The sequence below is a fragment of the Cetorhinus maximus genome, chromosome 5 (assembly GCF_964194155.1).
Source record: "Cetorhinus maximus chromosome 5, sCetMax3.hap1.1, whole genome shotgun sequence".
Classification (NCBI taxonomy): Eukaryota; Metazoa; Chordata; class Chondrichthyes; order Lamniformes; family Cetorhinidae; genus Cetorhinus; species Cetorhinus maximus.
Window position 1 is genome coordinate 40,607,865 of NC_135883.1, and position 25,997 is coordinate 40,633,861.

The window sequence follows — 25,997 nt, forward strand, 5'->3', positions numbered from 1 at the left end:
TCATTCATATCTGTTTTTATATTTGTTTTGAGGTTTGGCTAATTTTATAGACCAGCTAATTGAACTGATTTTCTATCTTGGGGATTTCTGTTCCAACAGAGCAATTGGTGTCTTCTTTAAGTGATCCTGCATACCCTCACACTGAACGTCTTTGCAGGAACTCTAATCCCTGCCACTGGCTGGAAAAGTGTCAGGACCAGTGCTGCATGCACACTCAGCGCGCACTGCAGCCACTGATGCATGTGCAGGTTCTCCCACCAGAATGGTGGGTGCATGCCATTTTGCTCCCAGGCCAGTTTAACACTGTAGAAAGGCCTGTTAAATACTACCAAATTAACCACTAAACAACATTTTTAGTTGAACAAGTTAGAAAGGCTTTGTGTAAGGCGTTCTTACACAGCCTGGTTAGTTCATTTGTTGGATAATGGGACTCTGAATCCCAGGATCATGGTTTCGAGCCCCACATTGAGTGATGGTTTTTTCTGAAATATTTTATTCGATTGCTTTTCTATTTTTTTTTAACCAGTGGTGTAATTCCACTATTAAGAGCGTATAGTTTTGGTTTCCAAGACTGGCTGTCTCCCAAACAGATTGCTGGGTAAAATAGCATCCATTTTTACCATTACAAGAACCTGATGGTTAAAATGGTTGCTCTCTGAGTGGTTGCAATTTTTTTTCCATTGCAGTAATTCCTCACTTAACATTGTAGTTGCGTTCCTGAATACTTCAGCTTTAAGTGGAATGACTTTAAGCGCATCAGATTTTCCCATTATAACCAATGTAAAAGCTGTAGTTAGGGTGGCTGTAGTTGTCCGGTTGTGTAGAGCAGTAAACAAGAAATTATGGGAGCTTGTAACAAAGGTAATCTCAGAATTGTTATGGCGCAGGAGGAGGCCACTTGGCCCATCATGTCTGCACAGGCTCTCCAATTGAGCGTTATGACTTGGTGCCATTCTGCTTTTTCCCTTGCACATTACATGGGTATGAGGGGAGAACTGGCTAAAGTTAATTGGGGAAATAGATTAACAGGTATGGCAGTAAATGAACAGTGGAGAAACATTTAAAGAAACAATTCAAAATGTTCAACAAAAATATATTCCAGTGAAAAACAAAAACTCACTGAGAAAGACCTGTCTGTGGCTCGCTAAAGAAGTTGAGGATAGTATTAGGTTAAAAGAAGAGGTTTATAATGTTGCAAAAAAATCTGTAGCAAGTCCTAGAATTGGGAGTGTTTTTGAAATCAGCAAAGAACCACTAAAAAGTTGTTAAGGGAAAAAATAGAATGAGAATAAAGTAGCCAGATTCTAAGAAATATTTCATACCAGAAATAGACTGTATCCTAAGGGTTAAATTAATGAGGAAATTGAGGGAATTAATAGCAGAGGAAAAGTATTGGAAAAACTTAATGGCCTAAACCGAAAAATTCCAAGGGCCCTGATGGCCTACGTCTGAAAGAGAGCTGCAGAGATGATAAGTGTACTGGCTATGATTTCCCAAAATTCCTTAGATTCGGTAACAGTCCCATCAGATTGGAAATTGGTGAATGTTGCACCGCTTTTCACGAAAGGGAGAGAGAAAACCTTGAACTATAGGCCAGTTAGCCTAACATCAGTCGTTGGAAAAATGCTGGAATCTATTATTAAGGAAGTTTTAATGCACTTAGAAAAGCATAGTATGATTAGAACTAGTCAATATGGTTTTACTAAAGGGAAATTCTGTTTGATAAATTTATTAGAATTTTTTGACGATGTAGCTAGTAGGATAGATAAAGGGGAACCAGTAGATGTAGTATACCTGGATTTCCAAAATGTAATCAACAAGGTGCTGCACAGAAGATTAATAGGTAAGATAAAGGCTCATGTAGTGCAGGGTAATATGTTAGCATGTGTAGGGGATTGGTTAACTGATAGAAAGCAGAGAGTGGGCATAAACAAGGTTTTTTCAAGTTGGCAGGCAGAGACTAGTGGAGTGCTGCAAGGATCAGTGCTGGGGCCTCAGTTATTTACAATGTATATTAATGATTTCGATGAAGAGACAGAGAGTAATGTATCTAAGTTTGCTTATGACACAAAGCTAGGTGGAAATGTAAGCTGTGGGGAGGCCACAGATTGCAAAGCGATACAGGCTAAGTGAGTGGGCAACAATTTGGCGGATGTGTATAATGTGAGGAAGTGTGAAGTTATTCATTTTGGTCATATGAATAGAAAAACAGAATATTTTTCAAAAGGTGAGAAACTTGTACGTGTTGATGTTCAAAGAGACTTGGTTGTGCTCGTACAAAGAACACCATGTTAGCACGCAGGTACAGCAAACAATTAGGAAGCAAATGGCATGTTGGCCTTTATTGCAAGGGGATTGGAGTGCAGGAGGGAGGGAGTCAGGTGAAGTGGCGCATGCAAGGGAGTCGAGGGGTTGGTGAAGTGGTGCGTGTGAGGCAGCTGTGTGGGGGGGTGGTGTGGGGAGGTGAAGCGGCATGCTAGAGTCAGGGAAGGGAAACGGCGCATGCTCAGGAGTTTGGAAACAAGAGAGGCCTCAACAAAATTACACTGATTGGGGGTCTCGAAATGGTGTAGTGGTAATGTCACTGGATGAGTAATCCAGAGGCAAAGGCTAATGCTCTGGGGGCATGGGTTCAAATCCCACCACGGCAGCTGGTGGAATTTAAACTAAGTTAATCCGGAATTGAAAGCTAGTCTCAGTAACGGTGACCATGAAACTGTTGTCGATTGTCATAAAAACCTACCTGGCTCACTAATGTCCTTTAGGGAAGGAAATCTGCCATCCTTACTTGGCCTGGCCTACATGTGACTCCAGACCCACAGCAATGTGGTTGACTCTTAACTGCCCTCTGAGAAGGCTAGCAAGCCACTCAGTTCAAGGGAAATTAGGGATGGGCAATGAAGCTGACGTTGCCAGTGACACCCATATCCTGTGAAAGAATGAAGAAAAAAAATGTGCATACTGGCCCCATTATGTCTGCGATGCTGAAGTGGAATGACGCTGAATGAGGCAACTTGAAATGGGGCCTTATTGTAACTGACTTTGTTATAAAGGAGACGGCTATAAGACACCAACTTGCAAAAGATTACGTAATTCAACAACAGAAAGCAGAGCTGCACTTTAAAGCACGTGTCCCTTTAAACAACCTGACGCAGCACTTTGGCATGTGCAGGTAGTGCTCCCCCTAGTGTTGTGGCACTAATCAACACCGCCATCTAAGATAGTCACTATAAATCCAACAAAGAATTCAGGAATTTATGGCCTTATTTTGTGCAGTAAATTCTGTGGTTTCACCACCCTTTCAGATGGTGCATTCCAGAACATCATAACTTGCCAATTTAAAAAAAAAAATTCCCAATTTCCCCTCTTGCACAATTTATTTTAACTCTTATTCCTAGAATCGAGCCTCCTTTGCAGTATTTGAGGAACAAGCAAAATGCTCGGTTGGCAGGTGATTTTAGTGGGCTGATTTTTGCATTCTGAGTACTTCTATTTATCATCCGGATCAGTATGTCATTTGGGCTGTAACTTGTGGTGCCCTGTGTAATTATGCTTTCCTTGTCCTGGATAATCTGGGATGTGCTAAATGTTGAGTTACTTGTGATTGCTAAAACAAAATCTTTGACCTAAGTAATGATTTTTATTTTACTTAGATTGATGCGGAGGAAAAAGAGCATAAGAGAAAAAAACTGGCTGACTCGGGTGGATACAGTCTGGTCAAAATAGATGAATGGTTGTATTACAAGGTGAGAACAAAATTGGTTTAAGCAACTGCTTGAGACCTGTGTCTTTATTTTAACTTGTCATAGAAAATAGAAACAGGAGTAGGTCATTCGGCCCTTCGAACCTTCCCTGCCATTCAGCGTGATCTTGGCTGATCCTCTATATCAACACTGTACTCCTGCTCTCTCCCCATACCCCTTGACACCTTTAGAGTCCAGGAATCGATCTATTTCCTCCTTAATTATATTCAGAGATTGGTCTCCACAGCCCTCTCTGGTAGAGAATTCCATTGGTTCACCACCCTCTGAGTGAAGAAGTTTCTCCTCATCTCAGTCCTAAATGGCCTACCCTGTATCCTGAGACTGATTCCTTCCCCTAGACACCCCAGCTAGAGGAAACATCATCCCTGCATCCAATTTGTCCATCCCTGTCAGAATTTTATACATTTCAATGAGATCCCGTCTCATTCTCCTAAACTCCGTGAATGCAGGCCTAGTCGGCTCAATCTCTTCTCATACGATAATCCTGCCATCCCAGGAATCAGTCTGGTATGCCTTCACTGCACCCCCTCTATGGCAAGTATATCCTTTCTTAGGCAAGGAGACCAAAACTGCACACGTTACTCCAGGTGTGGTCTCACCAAGGCCCTGTACAACTGCAGTCAGACATCCTTGCTCCTGTATTCAAGTCCTCTCGCAATGAAGGCCAACATATCATTTCCTTCATGGCTGGATGTGCACCTGAAGTGCCGTAACCTGCAGGGCTATGGACCAAATGCTGGAGACTGGAATTAGGCTAGGCGGCTTGTTTTCTTTCGGCCGGCACAGACACGATGGGCAGAGTAGCCTTGGCTTCCTTTTAGCATCTCTCTCTCTCTTATCAAATGTGGCTGCTGTATGTAGGCTGGTCACTTTCAACTGAAAGAGAATTTTTTTTGATAGCGTAGACTCATGAATCTCTGTACAAAAGCTGTGACAGAACAAGTTCCTGGTCCTTCATAATGTAATAATGCAATTGATTAGAAAGTATCTGTCATGGCCTGGCCGAAGCATATTCTTTTCTACTCCCCAATTATTAAGACAGACTATTCGACGAGAAGACAATTAAGGGTATAGCTAGAAACAGTGAATTGCAATCAGGTCTGTAATGAGGCCAGTGTGATATCACCAATTCTAATAGTCTGCAGACATACAATGAGATCCCCATATTTTGCCCTCATCCTCCACTGTGAATATGGATACAAAGTATTCGTTTAACAAGTTGGCTGTGCATTATAGCATCGCCTTAATCTGTATTTAATGGGCCCACATGCCCTCTTACCATACTCAAATATATTTATTTTTTACTGTTAGTTTTGAGATCTGTTCCAAGTTGCTATTAGTGCTCCTGTTCTGCATCTCATTACTTTTTAAAAATCCTTTTCATTTAGCTTCGTACTGTCTCTTGTTTGTTGATCCTGGTTGCTTAACTTCACAATTGGGACTTTTTCCTTTAAGGCGGTATGTCTTTTAATATTTGGTTTTGTGTTCATAAAATCGTATAGCACAGAAGGGGAGTCCGTTTGGCTCATCGTTCCTGTGCCGGCTCTTTGAAAGACTGCCAATTCGTTCAGCTCCCCTGTTCTTTCCCCATAACCCCGCAAGTTTGTCCTTTTCAAGTTTTTAAATTGTTTTTGAAATTTAATGTAGATTCTGCTTCCAGGGATGCATTCCAGATCATCATGTGTTTAAGAAAAAAATCTTATTTACACCCTAAAATTTTTGCTAATTATCTGAAATGTGTTCTCTGGTTTCTGACCCTCCAGCCAATGAAAACAGTTTCTCCCTATCAACTCTATCATAACCCCTCCTCATTTTGAACACCTCCACTAAATCTTCCCATAGCCTCAGCCCCGAAGTGAACTATCCCAGCTTCTCCAGTCTCTCCATGTTACTTATGCCCCTCATTCTTGATACATTTCCGGTAAATCTCCTCTGCTGTACTCCCCAAGGCTTTGGCACCTTTGTACCAAATGCTTCTTTGAATACTTTGCACTGTTTGTCTACAGATTCACCCACAAACAGTTCATCCCAGTTTATTTTGTTCAACATGTATTTCTCATCTTGTAGATGGTTTGACTTGCTGCAATTCAGAGTCTTAGTTTGTGCATTATTTTGCAATTAATTCTTTCATGGGATGTGGGTGTCACTAGCTAGACCAGCATTTTTATCCACCCCTAATTGCCCTTGAGAAGGTGGTGGTGAGCTGCCTTCTTGAACCGCTGCAGTCTATGTGGTATAGGTACCCACTGGTGGTAGGAAGGCAAGAAGGCTTTTTCCCTCTTGAACCAATTATCAAATTCAGTCACTATTCGCAAGATGATCACTTAGTCTGATTGTTAACTAATTTTTTTTACTCATCTTGTATGGGCTTATCAGTTGGTGCTGAAACTCGGCATTTCTCATTGTTTGAAGAGGAAGGATATTTTGCCCTTGCAGGGAGTTCACAGATTCACTTGAACGATGCCAGGACCTCAGGGCTTAAAGAACTAAATTAAAAGACAGGCTGCATAAACATGGGTTGTATTCCCTTGACGGTAGAAGGTTAAGGGGTGGGGTGGGGGGTTGGGGTGTTTAACATGATTGAAGGAGCTGGTCGAGCAGAATGAAAGCAGCTATTTCCTCTGGTGGGGGGTTAGTCTAAAATGAGGGAGCATAATCTTAAAATTAGAGTTAGGCATTTGGGTCAAATCAGAAAGTACTCCTCCGCACAGAGGACAATGTTAATGTGGATTTCCTTGTTCCAAAAGGCTGCGAATAATGAGTCAACTGAAATTATGAAGAGAGATTGATAGACTTTTATTAGTTATGAATATCAAAGGATATTGATCATAGGCAGATAAATGGACTTGAGGTGCAGATCAACCCATGATCTCACTGAATGTATTGAACAGACTCAAAGGGTTGAATGGCCTACTCCTGATCCTATGGGCCATGCACTGCAGTGCTTCAAAGGTTATAATAGAGAAAAGTAATTGGCTGTCGTATCATTATTGATGAAGCAGGAACAAATTGGAATGGAACACTTAACCATCCGCCTTCCACAGCAGTTTGCCTCTAATTGACCGTAGGATAAATCTATTCAAAGTACTTTCCTCGATGCTTGTGACATAAAGCGTGTTTACACGCATCTCCATCTTAGTAGTGGACAGCTTTCCCTAATGCAGACCCTTTATGCCCATCAAGAAAAGGCTATCAAAATGCTGCGTGCATTGTGAGGCATAATGCTCCCGTTATTGCACCCTCTGGCTTACTTCAAACAATACCATGAGACATCTGCAGCTGCAGGAGCTCAACCATTGCAGAGAGAGGTGAGGCTGTATATTTGTCATTAAAAATTAACGAGGTGGTAATTTTCAATTTACTTGAATTGAAGTAATTTGAAATCCAAACTTAATCAGACCAGCTCACCGTCCTTGTTTTTTGGAAGGAGACAATTACCTCCCGAATGCTCTTGCATCCTTTTCTGGAGCCAAAGGGCAGTGGTTGCTCAATTAAAGCACTGCTAATCTTTGGATTTTCACAGTTGTTATAATGTATTGCCGCAGATTTTAACAGCTGCTTTTAAATTGAGGTAGCAGATAGTTTGATTTTCTGTGAGATAAGTGTTTGCAGTGCTTAGTCAAAGTTGCTTATGGTATACAATTAGGATTTTGAACGATTACTGTTGTTTCAAGGAGCCTATCACTTGCGATGTGGGTATTTGAGAACTAGGGAGTTTGCTCAAATTCACTGAGTCTAATTTTATGGTTAATGAAGATTAACTGTTGTGTGCAATTTATATTCGCTGATCATTAACTTGTCTCTTTGTCTCCAATAGGTATTTTTTACTGATGCTCTTGAGCTGGTCCGAGTTCGAAAAGTCTTTGTGAAAGATGGTTTTGCATACATACCTCACCCAGAGATCGTGATTATAGTCTTGAACGAGTTCCGACAGCGGCTTTCCAAGTCTTTGGCAGTAAGTGTTTTTTTTTACTGAGAAGTTGCTTCTAACATCAGTGACCCTCCTTGATGAAATAAAAGCTCAAAAGGACTTCCTCATTGATTCAGCGTCTGAAGTAAATATGCCATCATTGAAGTGAGGGAAATGATGGTGCACTTCGGTTGTCGAGAAGGAACTCGTATCTGTGTAAAGCAGGTCATCATGTCTTTCAATTGCTCCTTCAAGTACGATGAGTTACATTGTGTGGTTCCTGTTATGTGGGGCAACAAACCGGACTAGCACTGCTGTCTCATACTGATGGCTGTGAAGTGCAGTGCTAGAGTTATACCGTAGCTGAGAGTTCCCCTCCTGCCGGTATCTGCATCCATGAGAGAACTCTCTGTCCTCGCACACCTGATGAGCATTTAATGTTCTACGGTTACAAGCAGGGTCATCTGGTTTTTTTCAAATGTTTTAAATAAACTTTATCTTGGGTTTATAAAAAGCTGACAACATCCTGCAGACTCCGCAAGTACGTTTTAAATGTGCACTGTCATTATACCCAATCCTAAATGTTGCAAAAAGTGGCAGTACAACTGCCTCCACAAATACAAAATACTGTGAATGCTGGAGATCTGCAACAAGAACAGGGAAAGCTGGGAAAGATCAGCTGGAGAGAGAAACAGAGTTGAGGTTTTGGGTCGATGACCGCTGCTATCCCACTTGCATTCTGAGCGGTCGTGCAAGTCGAATGTGAACCCTGTTCTGTTTCGTTCCCATTTCTCTTGACAACTATCTTACAAATGCCCTCGACCCAGTAAAGTTCTTGTGACAGGCACAGTTGGTGAAACCTAAATAGTTCACAGTTTAAAAATGATGTATGGATTCTTTGTGCGTGCTTTGAAACAAGTTCTTGTTGATTGCAGTCTGAATTTAGTTACATTTGGCGCTGATAATCTTTCATTTAACAAAGTTATTGTTTCACTGCAAGTCCAATGCTTGGTTTTCTGTATTGTCTTCTTGCACTATTGTACTGGTTACACTGGCCAACCTTTTGCAGACCTTTATATTGGGTGGCGGGGGAGGGTGGGGGAATGTTTTTGTGAATTATTGAAATCTTGGAAACTGCTGAAAGAATTATCATTCAACTACCTCTGCTATAATAATGAGGCTTCGGAGTCTAGTTGGCACTTAGAAACATAGAAGATAGAAGCAGGAGTAGGTCATTCGGCCCTTCAAGCCTGTTCCACCATTCAATATGATCATGGCTCATCCTCTATCTCAATGTTGTACTCCTGCTCTCTCCCCATACCCCTTGATGCCTTTAGAGTCTAGAAATTTATCTGTTTCCTTCTTAGATATATTCAGTGACTTGGCCTCCACAGCTCTCTCTGGTAGAGAATTCCACAGGTTCACCACCCTCTGAATTAAGAAGTTTCTCCTCATCTCACTCCTAAATGGTCTACCCCATATCCTGAGATTGTGACCCCTTGTTCTAGATCCCCCTCCTCAGCCAGAGGAAACATCATCCCTGCATCCAGTCTGTCCAGAATTTTATATGTTTCAATGAGATCCCCTCTCATTCTTCTAAACTCCAATGAATTCAGGCCAAATCAGTCCAATCTCTCCTCATATGACAATCCTGCCATTTCAGCAATCAGTCTGGTGAACCTTTGAAGCACAATTGCTCTCGGTTAGGCAGAGAATTGAATGAGGATTGTGATTGACCCTTGAACGATGCTGCCTACCAGAAATCACCTTTGTCTTGTGAACCATTGCAGGTGTTGGGTCCTTTTAGGAGGCCTGTGTCCTGACTGCGAGAAGGGTGATTTTGGCCTTGGCCCTGATTTAAAGGCTATGCCCTTTTGCAAACCGACAGTGCATAACTCGGGTGGATTTGTTGTTACCCAGTCTACAAATCTGCAAAATAGGCCAGGCTTGTTTTAATCTTTGGGATATTTTGCTATGTTAAAGGTGCTATTTAAATGCAGGTTTCGGTGCCCAGCTTGTCAGACTATAGTCTTTATTTCCCTTGCAGCTTCCTTAAACCCTCATAAGCAGCTATATCAAGTGGTATGTAATGTTCTTCTAACTTGGAGCTGTACCAAATTCCCACAGAAACTCTTTTTAGTGTAAGTGCGGTGGGTTCATCCGTGATATTCCATCTGGATATACTAACTCCTATCCAGTGGAAGAGGCCTGTTGCATTGAATTGATTTAAAAATAATTGAACATTAGGCCACATATAAAAGAGAGGTGGTTTATTGAATCAAGCAGTGTTAAGTTTATCTACCAGCAAATGGCTGAGATCAATGTAGTGATCAGGTTGGCACAAGCACTTCTGTTGACAAATTCCTTGTAAATGTGACTAATGTTACAAAGGTTATTTAGAAGTTGCAGCTGGCTACGGCTGAGGGCTTCTTCGCGTGATGCCTTTAATCCCGACCAGAATGGAGATGGCTGGGTAACTCCCCCATCAGTCAAGCGACTGGGACTGATTGATGCGCATGTTATTTGTATTATGTAACTATTCTTCCCACAGAGTTTTGCTGGAAAATCACATTGCTTTGTCGGGAGAAGTTGCTGTTGTGCTTGTGCCCTGTTTGCTTAAGTTTATAGACTTTTTAAATAGAGTCTTTAAATTGTCTTTGCTGAGTAAGTAGACTTTTTTGCTGCAAAGTAAGCTGGTGTGAGTCCTGCTGTAAGTCCCACCTTTAATTCGCAGTGGACTCTTTAGCAATTGATAGACTGGGGTCAGAGGTCAGTCTGCAGCCATGTCGTGCTGGTATCCTGTTATAAACCTCTGGTTTTCCCAATTGACATAGTGACAAAGCTATCCATTTAAATGTGTCTTTTTTTTCTAGGAAACATGTTGTATTGTTGATGTGCACTTGACTAAGCTTTTGCGTTGGTTGGTTGCCTTTTCTCATTTTTTTCCGGAAAAGAGGGTCAGGTCCTTTCTGTGGTGATGCTATTGATTCATGACCAAGACGGTGCTGTGGACCTGGTGAGACAGCTGTGACGCAGGCCAACAGGCCCGTATCTCCCCCACACCTACTGGGGAACACAGCAGCAAAAGAGTAAGGATTTGATAGAATTTGTAGAATTGCTTTGCAATGGGATACAGGCTGGCAGAATGGGCTGACAAGTAGCAGATGGAATTTAATACAAAGCGGTGTGAGGCGATACATTTTTTTGCAGAAGAGATAGGGAGAGGGCAATACAGACAAAATAGCAGAGTTCTAAAGAGTGCACAGGGTGGAGGGGACACAGGGATTTATGTGAATAGATCTTTGAAGATGGCAGGACATATTGAGAGAATCATTAGCAAAGCGTATGGGATCTTGGGCCTCATAAATAGAAGCATGGAGTACAAAAGCAGGGAAGTTATGTTGAACCTTTATAAAACACTGGTTAGGCCCCAAATAGAGGCTTGCATCTAGTTCTGGTTATTTTGTTCGATGATGCACTTGTGATGTGCCTTGAGATGTTTTACTGTTAAAGGTGCTCTATCAATTCAATTTGTGTTGTATATCCATTCTCTGTTTCAATTCATTGTGAGGATCATCTTGAGTATCTAATTAAAGAAGGTAGTATTCCTGTTGGTACTTTGTTCATGAACGTGAGAGAGGATTTCTGATCTACTGAAGCTAAGTGTCAGACATTTCCCCCCCCACGCCCCAATGATAGCATACAGATAGGACCTTTTGTAGGTGAAGTATGTGATATGGCTTCAGAATGAAGCCCCGGCTCAGTTGGTAAAACTCTTGTCTGAGTCAGATGGTTGTGGATTCAAGGCCCACTTGAGTGCACAATCCAGGCTGGCGCTTCAGTGCAGTACTGAGGGAGTGCTGCATTGTCAGCGATGCCTTCATTTGGATGCGACGATAAACTGAGACCTAGTCCGCTATCTCAGGTGGATGTTAAATATCTCACGGGCACTATTTGCAAACATCTATCCCTGAACAAAGCAAATTATCTGGTCACTTAATCTCATTGCTGTGTGTAAATAGCCTGCCACATTTTTCTGCAGGAAAACAGCAAGCGTGAAGTGCCTTGAAACACCTTGGGGTTTCCAGGCTCATGACATGAATTCAGTTTCTGCCTTTAACTCACAAACGCTTCTGCTATTGGCAAACAGTTTTGTAATGCAGTTTTTTTACTTGTGTTATGGATGTTAACATTGCTAGAAGTCTGCATTCTGAATGCATGCTCTGGGAGCATGACTTTGCAGGTTTTGTTGTTTTCAGATTTTTCATCTTGTTTTTAAAGATTAAAATAGTAACCCTTTTCAGATCACATAGTACTATTCAATGAGGAAAACTGCAGAGCAATGGGGGAAAAGCGTGGCAGTGGGACTAAATAGATTGCTTTTTGAAAGAGCTGGCATAAACTTGATGGCCAAAATGGCCACCTTCTGCGCTTTACAAAATGGCCACCTTCTGCGCTTTACAAAATGGCCACCTTCTGCGCTTTACAAAATGGCCACCTTCTGCGCTTTACAAAATGGCCACCTTCTGCGCTTTACAAAATGGCCACCTTCTGCGCTTTACTATTTTAGGGTAAGAGCTGGGGTAGAGGATAACACTCGGTACCCTGGGTAATATTTATCTCAACCAACATGCACAAAAGCATTTGGTTATTTATTTCATTGCTGTTTGTGGGAGCTTGTTGTGTGCTAATTGGCTGCTGGGATTTCTACCTTATGACATTTTATTTAATTGACTTTTAAGCACTTTGAAGTCTCCTGAGGTTGTGCATCTATAAGAGTTGGATTCATATGGACTGGCACACTGTGAATGCCACAAAGGCAACTGCCTAAAACTGCCTTTTATCAGGTGTCGAGGACCAGTCACTGTGCAAGGATGAGCTTCCTGAATTACTAATATAGGGTGTGGAGAGTTTGTGTGCACACTCAAATTCCATTTCTTAACTCCTGGGGCGACCGTCTTGGAGTAAACCACCAATGGAGACCAGGTTCCCAAGAAAAGCTGCAAGAATTTATGACTTTGAACAGTGAAACCAGTTCATGTACTACTTGGCCATAAATGTAAGAGTCACCAGTAAATTGAATGGGAAATTCAGGAAAATCTCCTATTCCCAGAGAGTGGTTAGAATGTGAAACTTGCTGTCACAGGGGGTAGTTGAGGCAAATAGTATAGATCCATTTAAGAGGAAGCTAGGTAAGTACATGAGGGAGAAAGTAAACTAATATGTACTCAGATAGAATTTTTAAGGCCAAATATTCAGGCAAAAATTTGGGCATTGACTTAAAAATGAGTAATATTTTCGAGGAGTTGAAATCCATGCTCGTTCTTGTGAACTGCCAATAATGACACTGTCTGAGCAGTTGCTGGCCATGGTTCTGATTTCAGCAGAGACCACCTGGCCCGGGCTATCTGTTTCTGACGGTTTAAATGAGCAGAAGAGGCAATGGCGAAAGAGACTCAGTAGTCTGTTCCCATCAAACTCGCTCCCAAAACTAGCATGAGGTATATGAAAAATTCAGGATTTTGGGGCCAAAAGTTGGGAGGGTGACTTTTGCAGGAGATGGACTTTTGCTGGAGTATATATGGTGGACGGATGTGCTGTTAGAGTGGCAGGAGGCTTGTGCGGAACATAAACACCAGCATGGACCAGTAGGGCTGAATGACCTGTTTCTGTGTAATTGTTATTCCTGTTGCGTAAAAAAAAAGACACAGCCAACATTTTGGTGTCCTATATCCTTTTTGGGTCATGAATTAAAAACTTGTTTTCTCCTCCTGTGAATACTAATTGTGTTTAGAGAATAGATGAGCACTCGTACAGGCAGAAATCAAGCATGTATATTGGGCATGAGCAGTTCTTTATGAAAGTTACTGAGATTTTATTTATTTCTGTTTCTGGTGCTTGATGGGCTACTGGGCTCTTTATGACTATTGAAGCCTAGATTTAAAAGTGACTAATTGTGTTCACTGTGGAGCAGTAAGATAGAATCCATAATTGTTTCTCATTAGGCCATTTTGCTTTCCTCACAAAAGATTGCTGCTGAGGTGATGCAGATTCAAAACTACATTGATCCCCATCCTTGAGAGCTTTATTTAATGGGGAAAATTATGATGGATTTCCCCTTGTCTGAAACAAAGCTTTGCATTAAAATCATCTGCCTGAAGCTTTACTTTTAAGGTAGGTCCCTATTTGAGGCATCATGCAATTAAACAAGCCAGTATTGGTAACAATGGCAATGGTGGAGCTGAGGAAGAGGAGGAGGCTATGTCTAGAGGTGCAAAAGACTCATTAGGACTTGGGAATTCTGTTATCCAGACAAAAATGTTCTTACAGATGAGAGGCATCACCTTTCTTGCATCCTTGTTAGTTCACCAGTGTCTGGACAGAGTTGTCTTTGATTGAAAAGAGTTGATATTGCAAATCAATCTACACTTCTGAAAATACAATAACTTGCAATATTGTCAGTTTTTTTTGTGGGGGGAAGGTGGTGGGGGTTTACCATGCAATTATGTTTTCATTGACACATTGCTGCAGTGATACAGACCAGGATCCATACACATCACTGCTTATTGCTGGAGAGCCATTGGCAGGCTCCCGTTGCTAGGAGACAGCAGAACACTGAGACAGCAGTAAATTCTTCGATGTGTAAATTCAGTTTTGTGATGGGTCTGGTTTTGTTGGGAGGGAAGAAAAGAATTCTTTTGTTACTGCGAAGAAAGATGTGTTGTCTCTGCATTGTATAATTTAGCATGTTGCACAGTGAAGCTAAGGGATTACTTGGACTGTGGCAGAATGATTAAATGCGTATGGACTAATTTTACTCAGACTTCATGCTCGTTCAGTATCATTTTATTTTCGAAGGAGTTGTAATCTCTTGTGAATGGGTTTTGAATGATCGGCACTGTCCTACATTAGTCAAAAAAAAAATCATTTTCTAACGAGCACATTAAGCTTTCGCTACTGAATTTGGTTTCCTCTTGATTAAATGCAGATATCCAGACCTAACTTTCAAAGTGCAGCAATTAGAGATGGTTTCATTTTCCTGCATTTTGGGCTGCAGAGGTTTCATACCTCAAGTCGGCACCTTGAAACTGTGATGTCATTAATTTTCTAACCAGTACTTTAGAAAGCAGAAAGAGTTCCCTACTGAGCCTTTCGATGGAGACAAATTGTGGCTCGTCTGTGCCTTGATTAACTTCTGGCACAGTGCAACCAGTACATTAAAAGCAGGTAGGTGTGAGAATCGTCCATCTTGTTTAATGATGTGGTGTGCTGAACATGTCCTTCATTGACTGTACAGTAATACTGAGTTGAAGCAACAGTACTCGTGACTTGGTGTTCAGCGATAACGTGATGACATTCACGTTGATGACCTTGTTTACTCTGTTCTCTTCACAATCATTCACTGAGCTATTCGCAGTTTCTGTGCAATGACTTGGTTTCTTGCTACGTTGAAGCAATTCTTCACAATGCATAGGAAGAATTCCAACAATTTTTCTGATCCAGAAAATGGCCTAAAGACAGAAAATGCTGGAATGGCTCAGCCGGTCAGGCAGCATCTGAGGAGAAAGAAACAGAGTTAACGTTTCAGGTCAATGACCTTCCATCAGAGAAATGCTTATTTCATTTCTTCACAACCCCGGCATTGATTTTGTTCTGAATACTGAGCATCTGTCTAGTGTCACTGATGTGTAAGCTGCCTCTTTGGAAGTAAGGTTTGGTGGTTATAAGCTTGCACCACTGTTAACTAATTCCCATGACAATTTTTAGTCTGTCATTCTTATTTGGATAGGTGTAGACTGGATTTTCTTTGCAAGTAGTAGATTTTCACTTGTACCCCTTGTTTAATTGTGTTATAAATGTCACCAGAAGGCTGGTTGGTAATAGGAACCTGCTGGAAATAAGTGAACCAAACCACGATTTTTTAAAGTTGAGCTTATACATTTTTGGCATGATTACTGTAAAATGTTGCATTTTCCATGCACAGCTGGAGTGACCGGCAGACAATCATGTTTTATAGAATCATACAGCACTGAAGAAGGCCATTTGACCCATTGTATTCTTGCTTTCTGAAAGCTATCCATTTAGTCCCATTCCCCATGGCTCTTTCTATGTACATAATTTTGATAATTATAAAATATTTCCCTGGAATTAATATCGGATTAGGGATCATGAAGTAACAAATCTTTACTTTTATTTCGTCCCAAGCAGCGATGGTTTAAATTGGAGGCTACTCTCTTTGCTAAGTAGAGCATGGAAAAGTGAAGACAGGCATAAAAAAGGAAATTTCTTTTCCTAATCAGGAATCAGGTAAAAGAAGGCTGCTTTGAAGTTTGGGGAACAGGTTTTAAATGTCAATGGATGAAACCTTTGCAAATAGATATGCATGCTCTAAGTTTCATATGTGAAAGTAGTTCCGAGAAGATGTAAAGGAAAGATGGCACTTTTATTGGCTGCTTTTCCGTTGTTTGCTAAGGTGTGAAGACATAACATTTTGTTTGCCTAGTAGCGATGATTTTGTATGAGGTTTCACAAGGTAAATGTTCTTCCTCTGTCTGCTAGTCTTTAGATCTGGTAAGGAGGTCACAGGCTTCATGGATACTGAAAGCACACATTCTACATATCACCTTGCTTTGAAGAGTGTGGACTGTTTCACTGCCTCACAATAGCCATTTTGTAGCTTTGCTTGGGGTGCCAGAATCACATGTAAAGGCATCTGTTGTCCCATGCACACTGAGCATCTTTGAAACTAGATCCAAAAGCAGCATTGCCTGCCATAAGGACTTCTGTCCTCCCCACCACCAAGAAACTGCATCACTCATTACTTAATAGGCCTAAGGGAATGAATCACATCAGTTGTCACGGTCCAGGAATATCACTAGAATGGATGTGGGATTTCAGTTATGTGCAGAGGTTAGAGAAGGTGAGATTGTTCCCTTGGAGGAAAGGAGGTAAGGAGATTTGATTGTGTTCAAAATCATGAAGGGTGGTGTTAGAGTAAATAAGGAGAAACTTCCTAGTGGCAGAAAGGTCAGTAAACGGGATGCAAATTTAAGCAAATTATCTTAACCAGAGGTGACATGAAAAAATGTTTTTTTGAATTATGATAGTTTTTTTTTATAATTGTGGGATGAGTGTGTCGCTGGCTAGGCCAGCATTTATTGCCTATCCCTTGAGGAGGTGGTGGTGAATCACCTTCTTGAACCGCTGCAGTCCATGTGGTGTAGGTACACCCACAGTGCTGTTAGGGAGGGAGTTCCAGGATTTTGACCCAGCGACTGTGAAGGAACGGAGATATATTCCCAAGCCAGGATAGTGAGTGGCTTGGCAGGGAACTTGCAGGTGGTGATGTTTCTATGTGTCTGCTGCCCTTGTCCTTCTAGGTGGTGGTGGTTGTGGGTTTGGAAGTTGCTGTCTAAGGAGCCTTGGTGAGTTTCTGCTTGTAGATGGTACACACTGCTGCCACTGTATGTTGGTGGAGGAGGAAGTGAATGTTTGTGGATTGGGTGCCAATCAAGTGGGCTGCTTTGTCCTGGACAAAGCTTCTTGAGTGTTGTGGGAACTGCACTCATCCAGGCAAGTGGGGAGTATTCCATCACACTCCTGACTTGTGCCTTGTAGATGGTGGACAGGCCTTGAGGAGTCAGGAGGTGAGTTACATGTCACAGAATTCCCAACCTCTGACCTGCTGTTGTAGCCACTGTATTAATATGGCTAGTCCAGTTCAGTTTCTGATCAATGGTAACCCCGAGGATGTTGTTAGTGGGGGATTAGGCAATGGTAATGCCATTGAATGTCAAGGGGTGATGATTAGATTCTCTCTTGTTGGATATGGTCATTGGCTGGCAATGCTCTGCCTGACAGTAGTGGAAGCAGATTCAATAATAATTGAAAAGGGAATTGGATAAATATTTGAAAGGGAAAAGTTTGCAGGGCTATGGGGAAAGAACAGGGGAATGGGATTAATTGGATAGCTCTGTGAAGGAGCCAGTGCAGGTGTGATGAGTCAAATGGCCTTCTGTGCTGTATCATTCTGAGACTTTGACGGGTCAAACCTATCCTGTTATTTATTCCATTTTTAACAACCAAAGTCTCTCATTTCAGCTGCAGGAGCACCAAGCCTCCTGGTAATGAAAAATACATTACAAGGTGGTTTAGTGCCTTCATATCTGAAATGATTGTATCATGCACTAGATGGCCTTCTAGAAATCCAGGGCCCAGTGTTAGCTTTCTGAGAGAGCTTGTGAATCCATCACCACTGCATTAAAGAACAAAGTAAGTTGTTGCCAACTGCAGCCACCACCTAAATGCTTTGGATTGGATTTTGTTGGGCCATGATATATTTTTCTTTGCTTTTAATTACTTCATTGACCATTGCTCCAGCACTGCACACCTTTTGCAATTTGATTAAACCTTTTTAACCTTTTTGATTAAAGTGTTTATCATTCACTGATTGTAGGTTCTGGCTGCTTGCGACGTACACTGTTTCCATGCCCATGACATACAAACGCATACTTTTCTGCCGCAGCCTGGGATTATTTCTCTTCAGCTCTTTGGAAACATTATCAGAGGCCCATTTAGTTTTAACAGCTTTAAGCTCTAGCTGATTGAATGCTGGTTTAACATTTTCCAAGAATGTGTGTTGAAGCATTTTTGCACAACAGTAAAACAGGCATTAGAGATTAAGATATTTTCTTTGTAATGATGGTATTGCACTGATGGTGTTGGGCACCTGTTTGGAACATAAGTTAGCCAACCTTGGGCTGTAACGTCCGAGCTTACCCCCCCACCCCCCCCCTCTCTCTCTCACTCACAAACAAAGATGCGCTGGGGAATCCCTCTGGGAAGTTCCCAGGTAAGGGTTTGCACAGCAATTGCCGAGAAGTGCACACTCCCTCTGGACAATTGCGCCGCGCTGGGAACCATCCAAAAATACGATTTAAATTGCAAACTTCAGATGATTCCACCAAGGATACACCAATAGTTACTCAGAAAAAAGAATAATTAAAACCTCTTCTAACTTCTGAGTACCTTTTGTAAAGACCCAGACCGACCCCATGGGACTCCTCTCCCCTCCCCTCTGACCAGTCCCCACCCTCCCAACCTCCAATCCCCGATCTCCTGCCTCCCCGACTTCTGATTCCTGACTTCTGACAACCCAACCACCACCCCCCGACCCCAGACGTCCCCCCCCCCCCCCCCCCCCCCCCCCCCCAAAAAAAAAACTCCATACGGAGTTCAACCGACTTCAACTGATGCTCTACAGACACCCGGACCTCCGACTAACCTCCCCAACCCTGACACCCCCAACCCCCAAATCCTATCCACTTACCTTCCCCTGTTAATGTTCCTGGGCCTTCAAACTTACCTGTTTTATGGCAGCAAAGCGCTGTAAAAAGTGGGTGTGGCCTCCTTGAATATGCTAGAGCTAGACTTTGTTGAGGCCTGCGAGGAGTCTTTTGATGCAGGCCTCAAGCAGCTCTGCCGAACAGAAGTGGCGATGTAATTTTCAAGATCAGATAAGCAGGTATTTATTTCTTCTAATTCCTGCAGGCCAGCTCTTTCTGATGTGAGTTGAAGTTAAGGCCCATGCTGTTGGTGTAGGGAACCCTATCTAGTCAGATGAACGAGAGCTCATCTTACCCATATGCAATTACTGGATCAATTGTTATTTCCATTGGAGACCAGAAGGGATAATTGTCTCTTTGCAAAATGGTTTTAAAACACAGAACAGTTTTTGCAAATACCTTAGACAGTTCACCAATGGTCTGAGAATTTTAAAAAATTACTTTGCAATGATTGTAGTTATACTGCTGAAGGTGCATCAACAATGATTTGCTTTTATGGGATGTGGGCATCACTGGCTAGGCCAGCATTCATTGCAAATCTCTAATCGCCCTTGAGATAGTGGTGGTGAGCTGCTGCCTTGAACTGCTGCAGTCCCACAAGTGCTGTTAAGGAGGGAGTTCCAGGGTTTTGACCCAGCAACAGTGAAAGAACGGCAATATAGTTCCAAGTCAGGATGATGTGTGACTTGGAGGGGAACTTCCAGGTAGTGGTGTTTCCATGTGTCTACTGCCCTTGTCCTTCTTGGTGATAGAGTTCGTGGGTTTGGAAGGTGCTGTCGAAGGAGTCTTGGTGAATTGCTGCAGTGCATCTTGTGGATGGTACACTCTGCTGCCACTGTGCAATGGTGATGGAAGGAGTAGACGTTGAAGGTGGTGGATGGGTTGCCAATCAAGTGGCTACTTTGCCCTGGATGGTGTCGAGCTTCTGACCTGCTGTTGTAGCCACAGTGTTTATGTGGCTGGTCCAGTTCAGTTTCGGGTCAATGGTAACCCCCAGGTGGTTGTTAGTGGGGGATTTAGTGATGGTAATGCCATTGAATGTTATGGGGAGATGGCTAGATTTTCGCTTGTTGGAGATGGTCATTGCCTGGCACTTGTGTGTTATTTGCTGAATTATCAGCCCAAGCCTGGATATTGTCCAGACCTTGCTGCACATGAACATGGACTGCCTCAGTATCTAATGAGTAATGAATGGTGCTGAACATTTGCACCATCAGCAAACATCCCCTCTCCTGACTTTATGATGGAGACTCTTTGCGCTTGCTTGCTTTCTTTCTTGCTTTCTTCCTTTTCCCTTAATTTATTCCTAATATTTTTTCTCTTCTGTTCTGTTCTTTCTTTTTCTCTCAGATAATTTTAAAAATTCTTTTATGGGATGGTGGGCATCGCTGGCAAGACCTGCATTTGTTGCTCATCATTAATTGCCCTCGAGAAGATCGTGATGCAAATTCAGTGCCCAGGTCGGTTAGCTATGCCCAACAGCCAAAGGACTAATTCAGGCATCACTGGCTTTTATGAAAGAAGTCAGGGCTCTCAGCCTTTTCATCTGTGGAGGTTTGACAGCACATGTTCTGCACGCAAAATGTCCTGAAGCTGGTCCACTTAAGGATTAATTTGTTGTTATGAAGATAGAGATGTGTGTTTCTGAAGGAAAAGAGCTGTCTCCAAATTGCAAATTCTATTGGTGAGCATACTTTAAAAAAGACTTGGGAATTTTGTCATGAAGACTGCTTTACTATAAGGGTATAACCTGTCTCTGAAAGATGTTTACTTTTGTATTTATAAGATTATGAATAGGGGAAGTTCTGGAGACTGCAATGAGATGAAGAAGATAGATTGCAATGAGCATGAATCTCCTACAGATGTCATGAGTGTGGCATAATTTGTGCAGGAATGTGAGAATTCAGCCTTGTAAATGGGGTGAATATCTATTGAAAAATGAAAGTCAAGGGCATTGAGTAGAATAATAACTCAGTGGATAGTCATTAATCCAGGATGCTTCATGTCATTTCATCTGTGCACCTTAATTTCTCTCTTTATGGAGTGGCTGATAAGCTTTTGCAAATTGTCCGGTTGTTAGCAGTGTCTACTGTACAAAAAGCTCAAATATTGGACAGCTCGGGTAGTTTTCAGAATGGTTTTTTTTTTAGTTACGTATCTTACAGTTCATGCAATGTGTGGTGTGAGCAGTAGATGAACTCATTTGGGATCCAATGTAAATTTGACAGATTCGATTCAGTGTTTTGAATGTATAGTTGAAGGACTCAGCAGTTCTGAAATCAACCCATTGATCATTTGGCATCTGTTGCGCATGTTAATTTCAATTGCATCATGTTAGAATATTTTATGAACTTGGGTTAAACCTAAGAAAATAGTGAAGGTATCCCATCTTGCTAAGCTCCAGCATTTTAGCGAGAGTGAATGTGGAGGAAAAGCTGAGGCATGACTCTGCTGGAGGAGAATTTTTCATCAGTATGTGAACAAATGAGCTGAACCAGTAGAATTGGGCCCCTAGATACGTGGTACAGTTGCTAAACACCAACATACCACAGTAATTGTTAGCTTTGACAAACGCCTAAGGGAGTTTTTTTTTATTGGTCTCTCGGAATCAAGAGATATGTGGAATGGGCAGGGAAGTGAAGTTGTAGCCCAAGATCAGCCATGATCATACTGAATAGTGGAGCACGCTCAATGGGCTGTGTGGTCTACTCCTCCTCCTATTTCTTGTGTTCTTCTATTGAATTGGAAATATGGTGGCTTACAAGCCCATACGGAGGCCTGTAAAAATTGGCCTCCTGAGAGGGGAAAACTGTTAGATGACTGAGCTAAAGTACGAAGTAGTCGTGGTATATGGCAGCAGTCCAAAACTTACCGTGCAGGAGACAAACAGACTGCGCACAAGAAGCGGTCCCTTTAAGATGTGCAGCCACATGGCAATCTTCAACGGACCACGCAGTACAAGAAAAGGGCTGTACATAGCATAGGAAAATTCAAAAGAATGTTGCTCTAAAATCAGACAGCATAGTCAACATGGGGGTCAGATTAATGACTAAGTGATACGGACAAATGTATATGTGCAGCCCCAGGTAGCCGAATAGTATAAAGGTGTTAGTATGGCTGAGCTGAGCAGGCAGCCTAGAAAGACAGAACTGATCAATCCTGGGCGTAGCAACCAGGATGTATTAGGCGCTTACCGTTCATAACATAACCTGAAGACTTGTACTCTAATGCTGTGGAGTCAAAACTTGTTGAATGAATCACGTAGAGGTCATTATTGAAGGACTAAAAAGCCTTTGTTGCGACAGTAACCATGGAAGAAGCCTATATCTTTCTCATCTTTATACCCGCAAAAAAGCAAAATAGACTCGTGTTAAAATAACGCCTTTCATGACCTCAGGGCATCCCAAAGTTCTTCACAGATAATTAAATACTTTTTGAAGTGTAGCCACTGTTGTATTGTAGGAAATGCAGCAGCCAATCTATTCTCAGCAAGCTCCCACAAACAGCAATGTGATAATGACCAGGCCATGTTTCTTGTGATATTGATTGAGAGATAAATATTGGCCTGGACAACAGGAAGAACTCCCCTGCTCTTCTGCAAAACAGTGCCGTGGGATCTTTTACATCCACCTGAGAGGGAAGGGTAAGCCACAGTTTAACATCTCATTGGAAAGATGGCTCCTCCCTCCAACAGTGCAGCTCTCCCTCAGCACTGCACTGGCGGGTCAGCCTAGACTTTTGTGCTTAAGTCCTGGAAGAGGGGCTTGAACCCACAATCTTCTGACTCAGGTGAGTGTACTACAAATTGCACCACGATTGGCAACAGTAACAATGATGACCCTGAAATTCTGAGTGTGCTCTGGCAGAAGACTGACAAACTTTCCGGGAAATGGGCTGAAAGCAGCCTATTAGTCTGCTTCCTGCAAGTTTCACCATGAAATTTTGAGGCCCAAATGTGTAAATACATCAAAAAAATAAAGTACCTTGTAGTAGTATCCAGGGAAGCATATGTGCTAAAATCTGAGAGTAACAAATGTGATCTGTCACTTTTTTTTAAAATAGATTCCCTGTGCAATCTGAAGTTTTCCTTTTCTGAAGATCCATCATTTCTGTAATCGAGGGTTGTTGGGTTCTCGAAATTCTTGTCATTTTTGCATTTAATACTTCATCCCAATGGGAAAAGTCAATTGCAAACCGATTTGTTTGCTGGTGAGACTTGGACTATTTTTTTTTGACCATTAGTATTTAAGGCCAGGATAGTTTGAAGTTTTCCAGCGTTGGAGCTAAAATGAGTTAATGATGAGGGCAGATTGGATAGATGTGGTTTCTGTTGTTTTTTTGTAAGATGGAAGATTCAGTGATGATTAACTGAGGTCTTTGGGATGATTGAAGGAGTTGATAGGGTAGATAGAGAATATTCCCTCTAGCTGGGGGTGTCCAGAGTCAGCAAGCACTTCCTCACACAAAGGGTAGTGGAAAGCTGAGACTCTCCCTCCCTGCAAAAGAAAGCTGATGAGGCTGGGGTTTAATTGAAAATGTCAAAGTTGAGATTTATGTATATTTTTGTTAGGCAAGGGTATATTAAGAGTTACAGATATAGTTAACACAGATCAGCTGTGATTTACTGAATGGCGGAACAGGCTCTTCCTGTTGTTGCTTGCTATCCCCCTGAGATTGATAGATTTTTGTTACTCGGGTTTGAAGAGTTATGAAACCAAGATGGGCAAATGGAGTTAAGATACAGCCATGACCTAATTGAATGGCGTCGCAGGTTTGGGGAGCTGAATGGCCTCCTGCTGTTCCTAATATAAAGCTCACTCATCCTTTACTGCCATTGAGTACTGCCACGACTGACTGGGGATAGTGCACTGTGATATCAAGCCCCACTGTTCCCTGAGCCTTAACAAATGTGAAAAGTTTGACCAAACCACCAGCTTGCCCCAATTCTACCTAACTGTTTAATTTAGGTTAACAGAATACGAGCACCACGTTTGTAAACTAAAAAAGTAAATAACTGTTTATTCAACAAATTGTCTTTAACTCTATAACTTAAACTCTACCCTTTCTTAAACCCCTACATGCGCGCGCGCACACACACACAAGACACAAAACATGGATTTTAAGGGTGAGATAAAACAGTTCAATAGCACCAATCTGGAGTACAGGATTAGATGATTTTGATAGATGCCTTCCAAATTCCTTGCAGTTTGTTGTTGATGACACAAGATGGTCTCCCAGTACTTTCAGTCCGTGGTTCACTGGTTGAAAAACTTGCTTTTCAATGTCTGTACTGGTGATTTTTCCCTTTTTACTTTTGACAGGGGCTTTCAGAGAAAGCAGGTTACAGAGATGTGAAGGATAGCCAGCTAGCTGTTATAGCAGAATTGCTGGAATCTTAACAAACACAGGAGAAAGAGGTTTTGGGTCTTTCCTCTTTGCAGGCTAGGAGCTGTTCTGCCTGCACTGTTACTACACAAAACCCTGGTCACCTGGTCATGAGCCAATTAAAATGCTGGCGTTAGGCAGTTTCCTCCTAGTCTAGAACTCCTTTCTGGCACCATCCTGTTCTCCTATGGCACTCTGTTCCAGGATAGCAACATTGTAGATATTGCTCCTCCTGTTCCAGCGAATATGTCTTTCAACTGCAGCCATGGCAGTTTTTAAAGCCACAGTCCAAGAAAAATAAAAGAAAGGTTCTTTATAGGACCTACACTTGAGAGCTACAATGTAATAGCATTGACCCTCTGACCTGCACTGTCTTCAGGTGTAGCTCCCCATTGAGTACGCCTGGCTGGTGAGTTTAGCCTTAGATGCCATCGTCTAACAAGATACAATTTTCCAGTGAGTGAGCAATATTTCCAATCTGGTTACAGGGAAAATTCAGATGATTATTGCAAAGGCTCAAACGCCTCTTTACACTGCTAACTGTAAATATCACAGAAAATATTTTTGAATTGGCAGCTGGGGAAAATGCGTTTCTGTTGGTGATTACTAGGGCACCCGATAAAGACTTAACTAAATAATGGAGAACTGCATTTTTATAGTAGCTTCACGCAATGTAATTGGACCATCTAATTATTTTTAACTTCTGTCCTTGTGAAAGGAATTCTCCAGGTGGCAGACATGTCAGTCTTGAGTGAGATGGAATGTAAATAAATGCCTTGTGTTTATAATAGTCCACTCTAAACAAAAATAATATTTGATCTAGATTCTAACTGAACATGGGAGGCACTTGATGCCGCATTATTGGGCTCAAATAAAGGACAGTCTCTCTTTCCCATTGACTAAATTCTCTATTTAGTGATTTGTCATCCAGTATCCACATCAACAAAGATAAATGCATAAGATTTTAAAGATACTTTGTAGATCTTGGGAAATTTTAAAAATTCTTTGTATTCCGTAAAAGAAAAACAAACATAGCATTGATTTATAATACTTGCCAAAAGAATGCATTTAGTAAGGGTGCAAGTTTTGTTGAGGCAGACTGGCTCTGACTGTTTTTTCCTACTTTGCATTTATGCTTGATTGGTTCAAGGTCTGTAGCTGGAAACTGCCTGTCCTGTTCACATTCTCATCGTTGCCTCCCTATAAACAGTAATTGAATTTGTTTCAATTCTGTTTAATTGAGTTCATCAGAGAGCAAACATTGCACACCTGCAGTTACCATTTACTGTGCACAGTGTTCCAAGCAAAGCTCAAACTAAAATCCTTAAAAGGTGAGCAAAGGGAGTTGTGCACTGACTTTGTATTCTTTGACCGTAACGTGTTAAATGCATTGATGTAATCTTTCTCAGTAAACGAAGGCATATGTTGGTGGTACAGCTGTCCTTTCAGAATGCATCTGATGCCAGACGTTAGTGGAAAATGAAATATGTCAGTCTTCATTTATTTGATGTCTCGTACTGTATATCACCAGTTCAGCTAGATGATATGGTTGAGAATATAGAGAATGAGAGAATGTTAGATTGTGCACTGATG

The 25,997-nt window shown here is 41.8% G+C and overlaps 1 protein-coding gene across 4 annotated transcripts in view; it reads left to right on the top strand.

Annotated features, from left to right (window-relative positions):
• The window catches only part of prim2 (DNA primase subunit 2), a 212,115-nt gene that overhangs the window by 49,588 nt on the left and 136,530 nt on the right, over window positions 1-25,997 (top strand). For 2 of the 4 annotated variants that reach the window (XM_078541831.1, XM_078541833.1), the window contains exons 5-6: window positions 3,654-3,746; window positions 7,582-7,719. The exons of 1 other annotated variant lie outside the window; for it this stretch is intronic. In XM_078541831.1, the coding sequence (XP_078397957.1) occupies window positions 3,654-3,746; window positions 7,582-7,719 (231 nt within the window). The remainder of the gene's footprint in view (window positions 1-3,653; window positions 3,747-7,581; window positions 7,720-25,997) is intronic. One more of the 4 variants, XM_078541832.1, reaches the window with a different exon arrangement.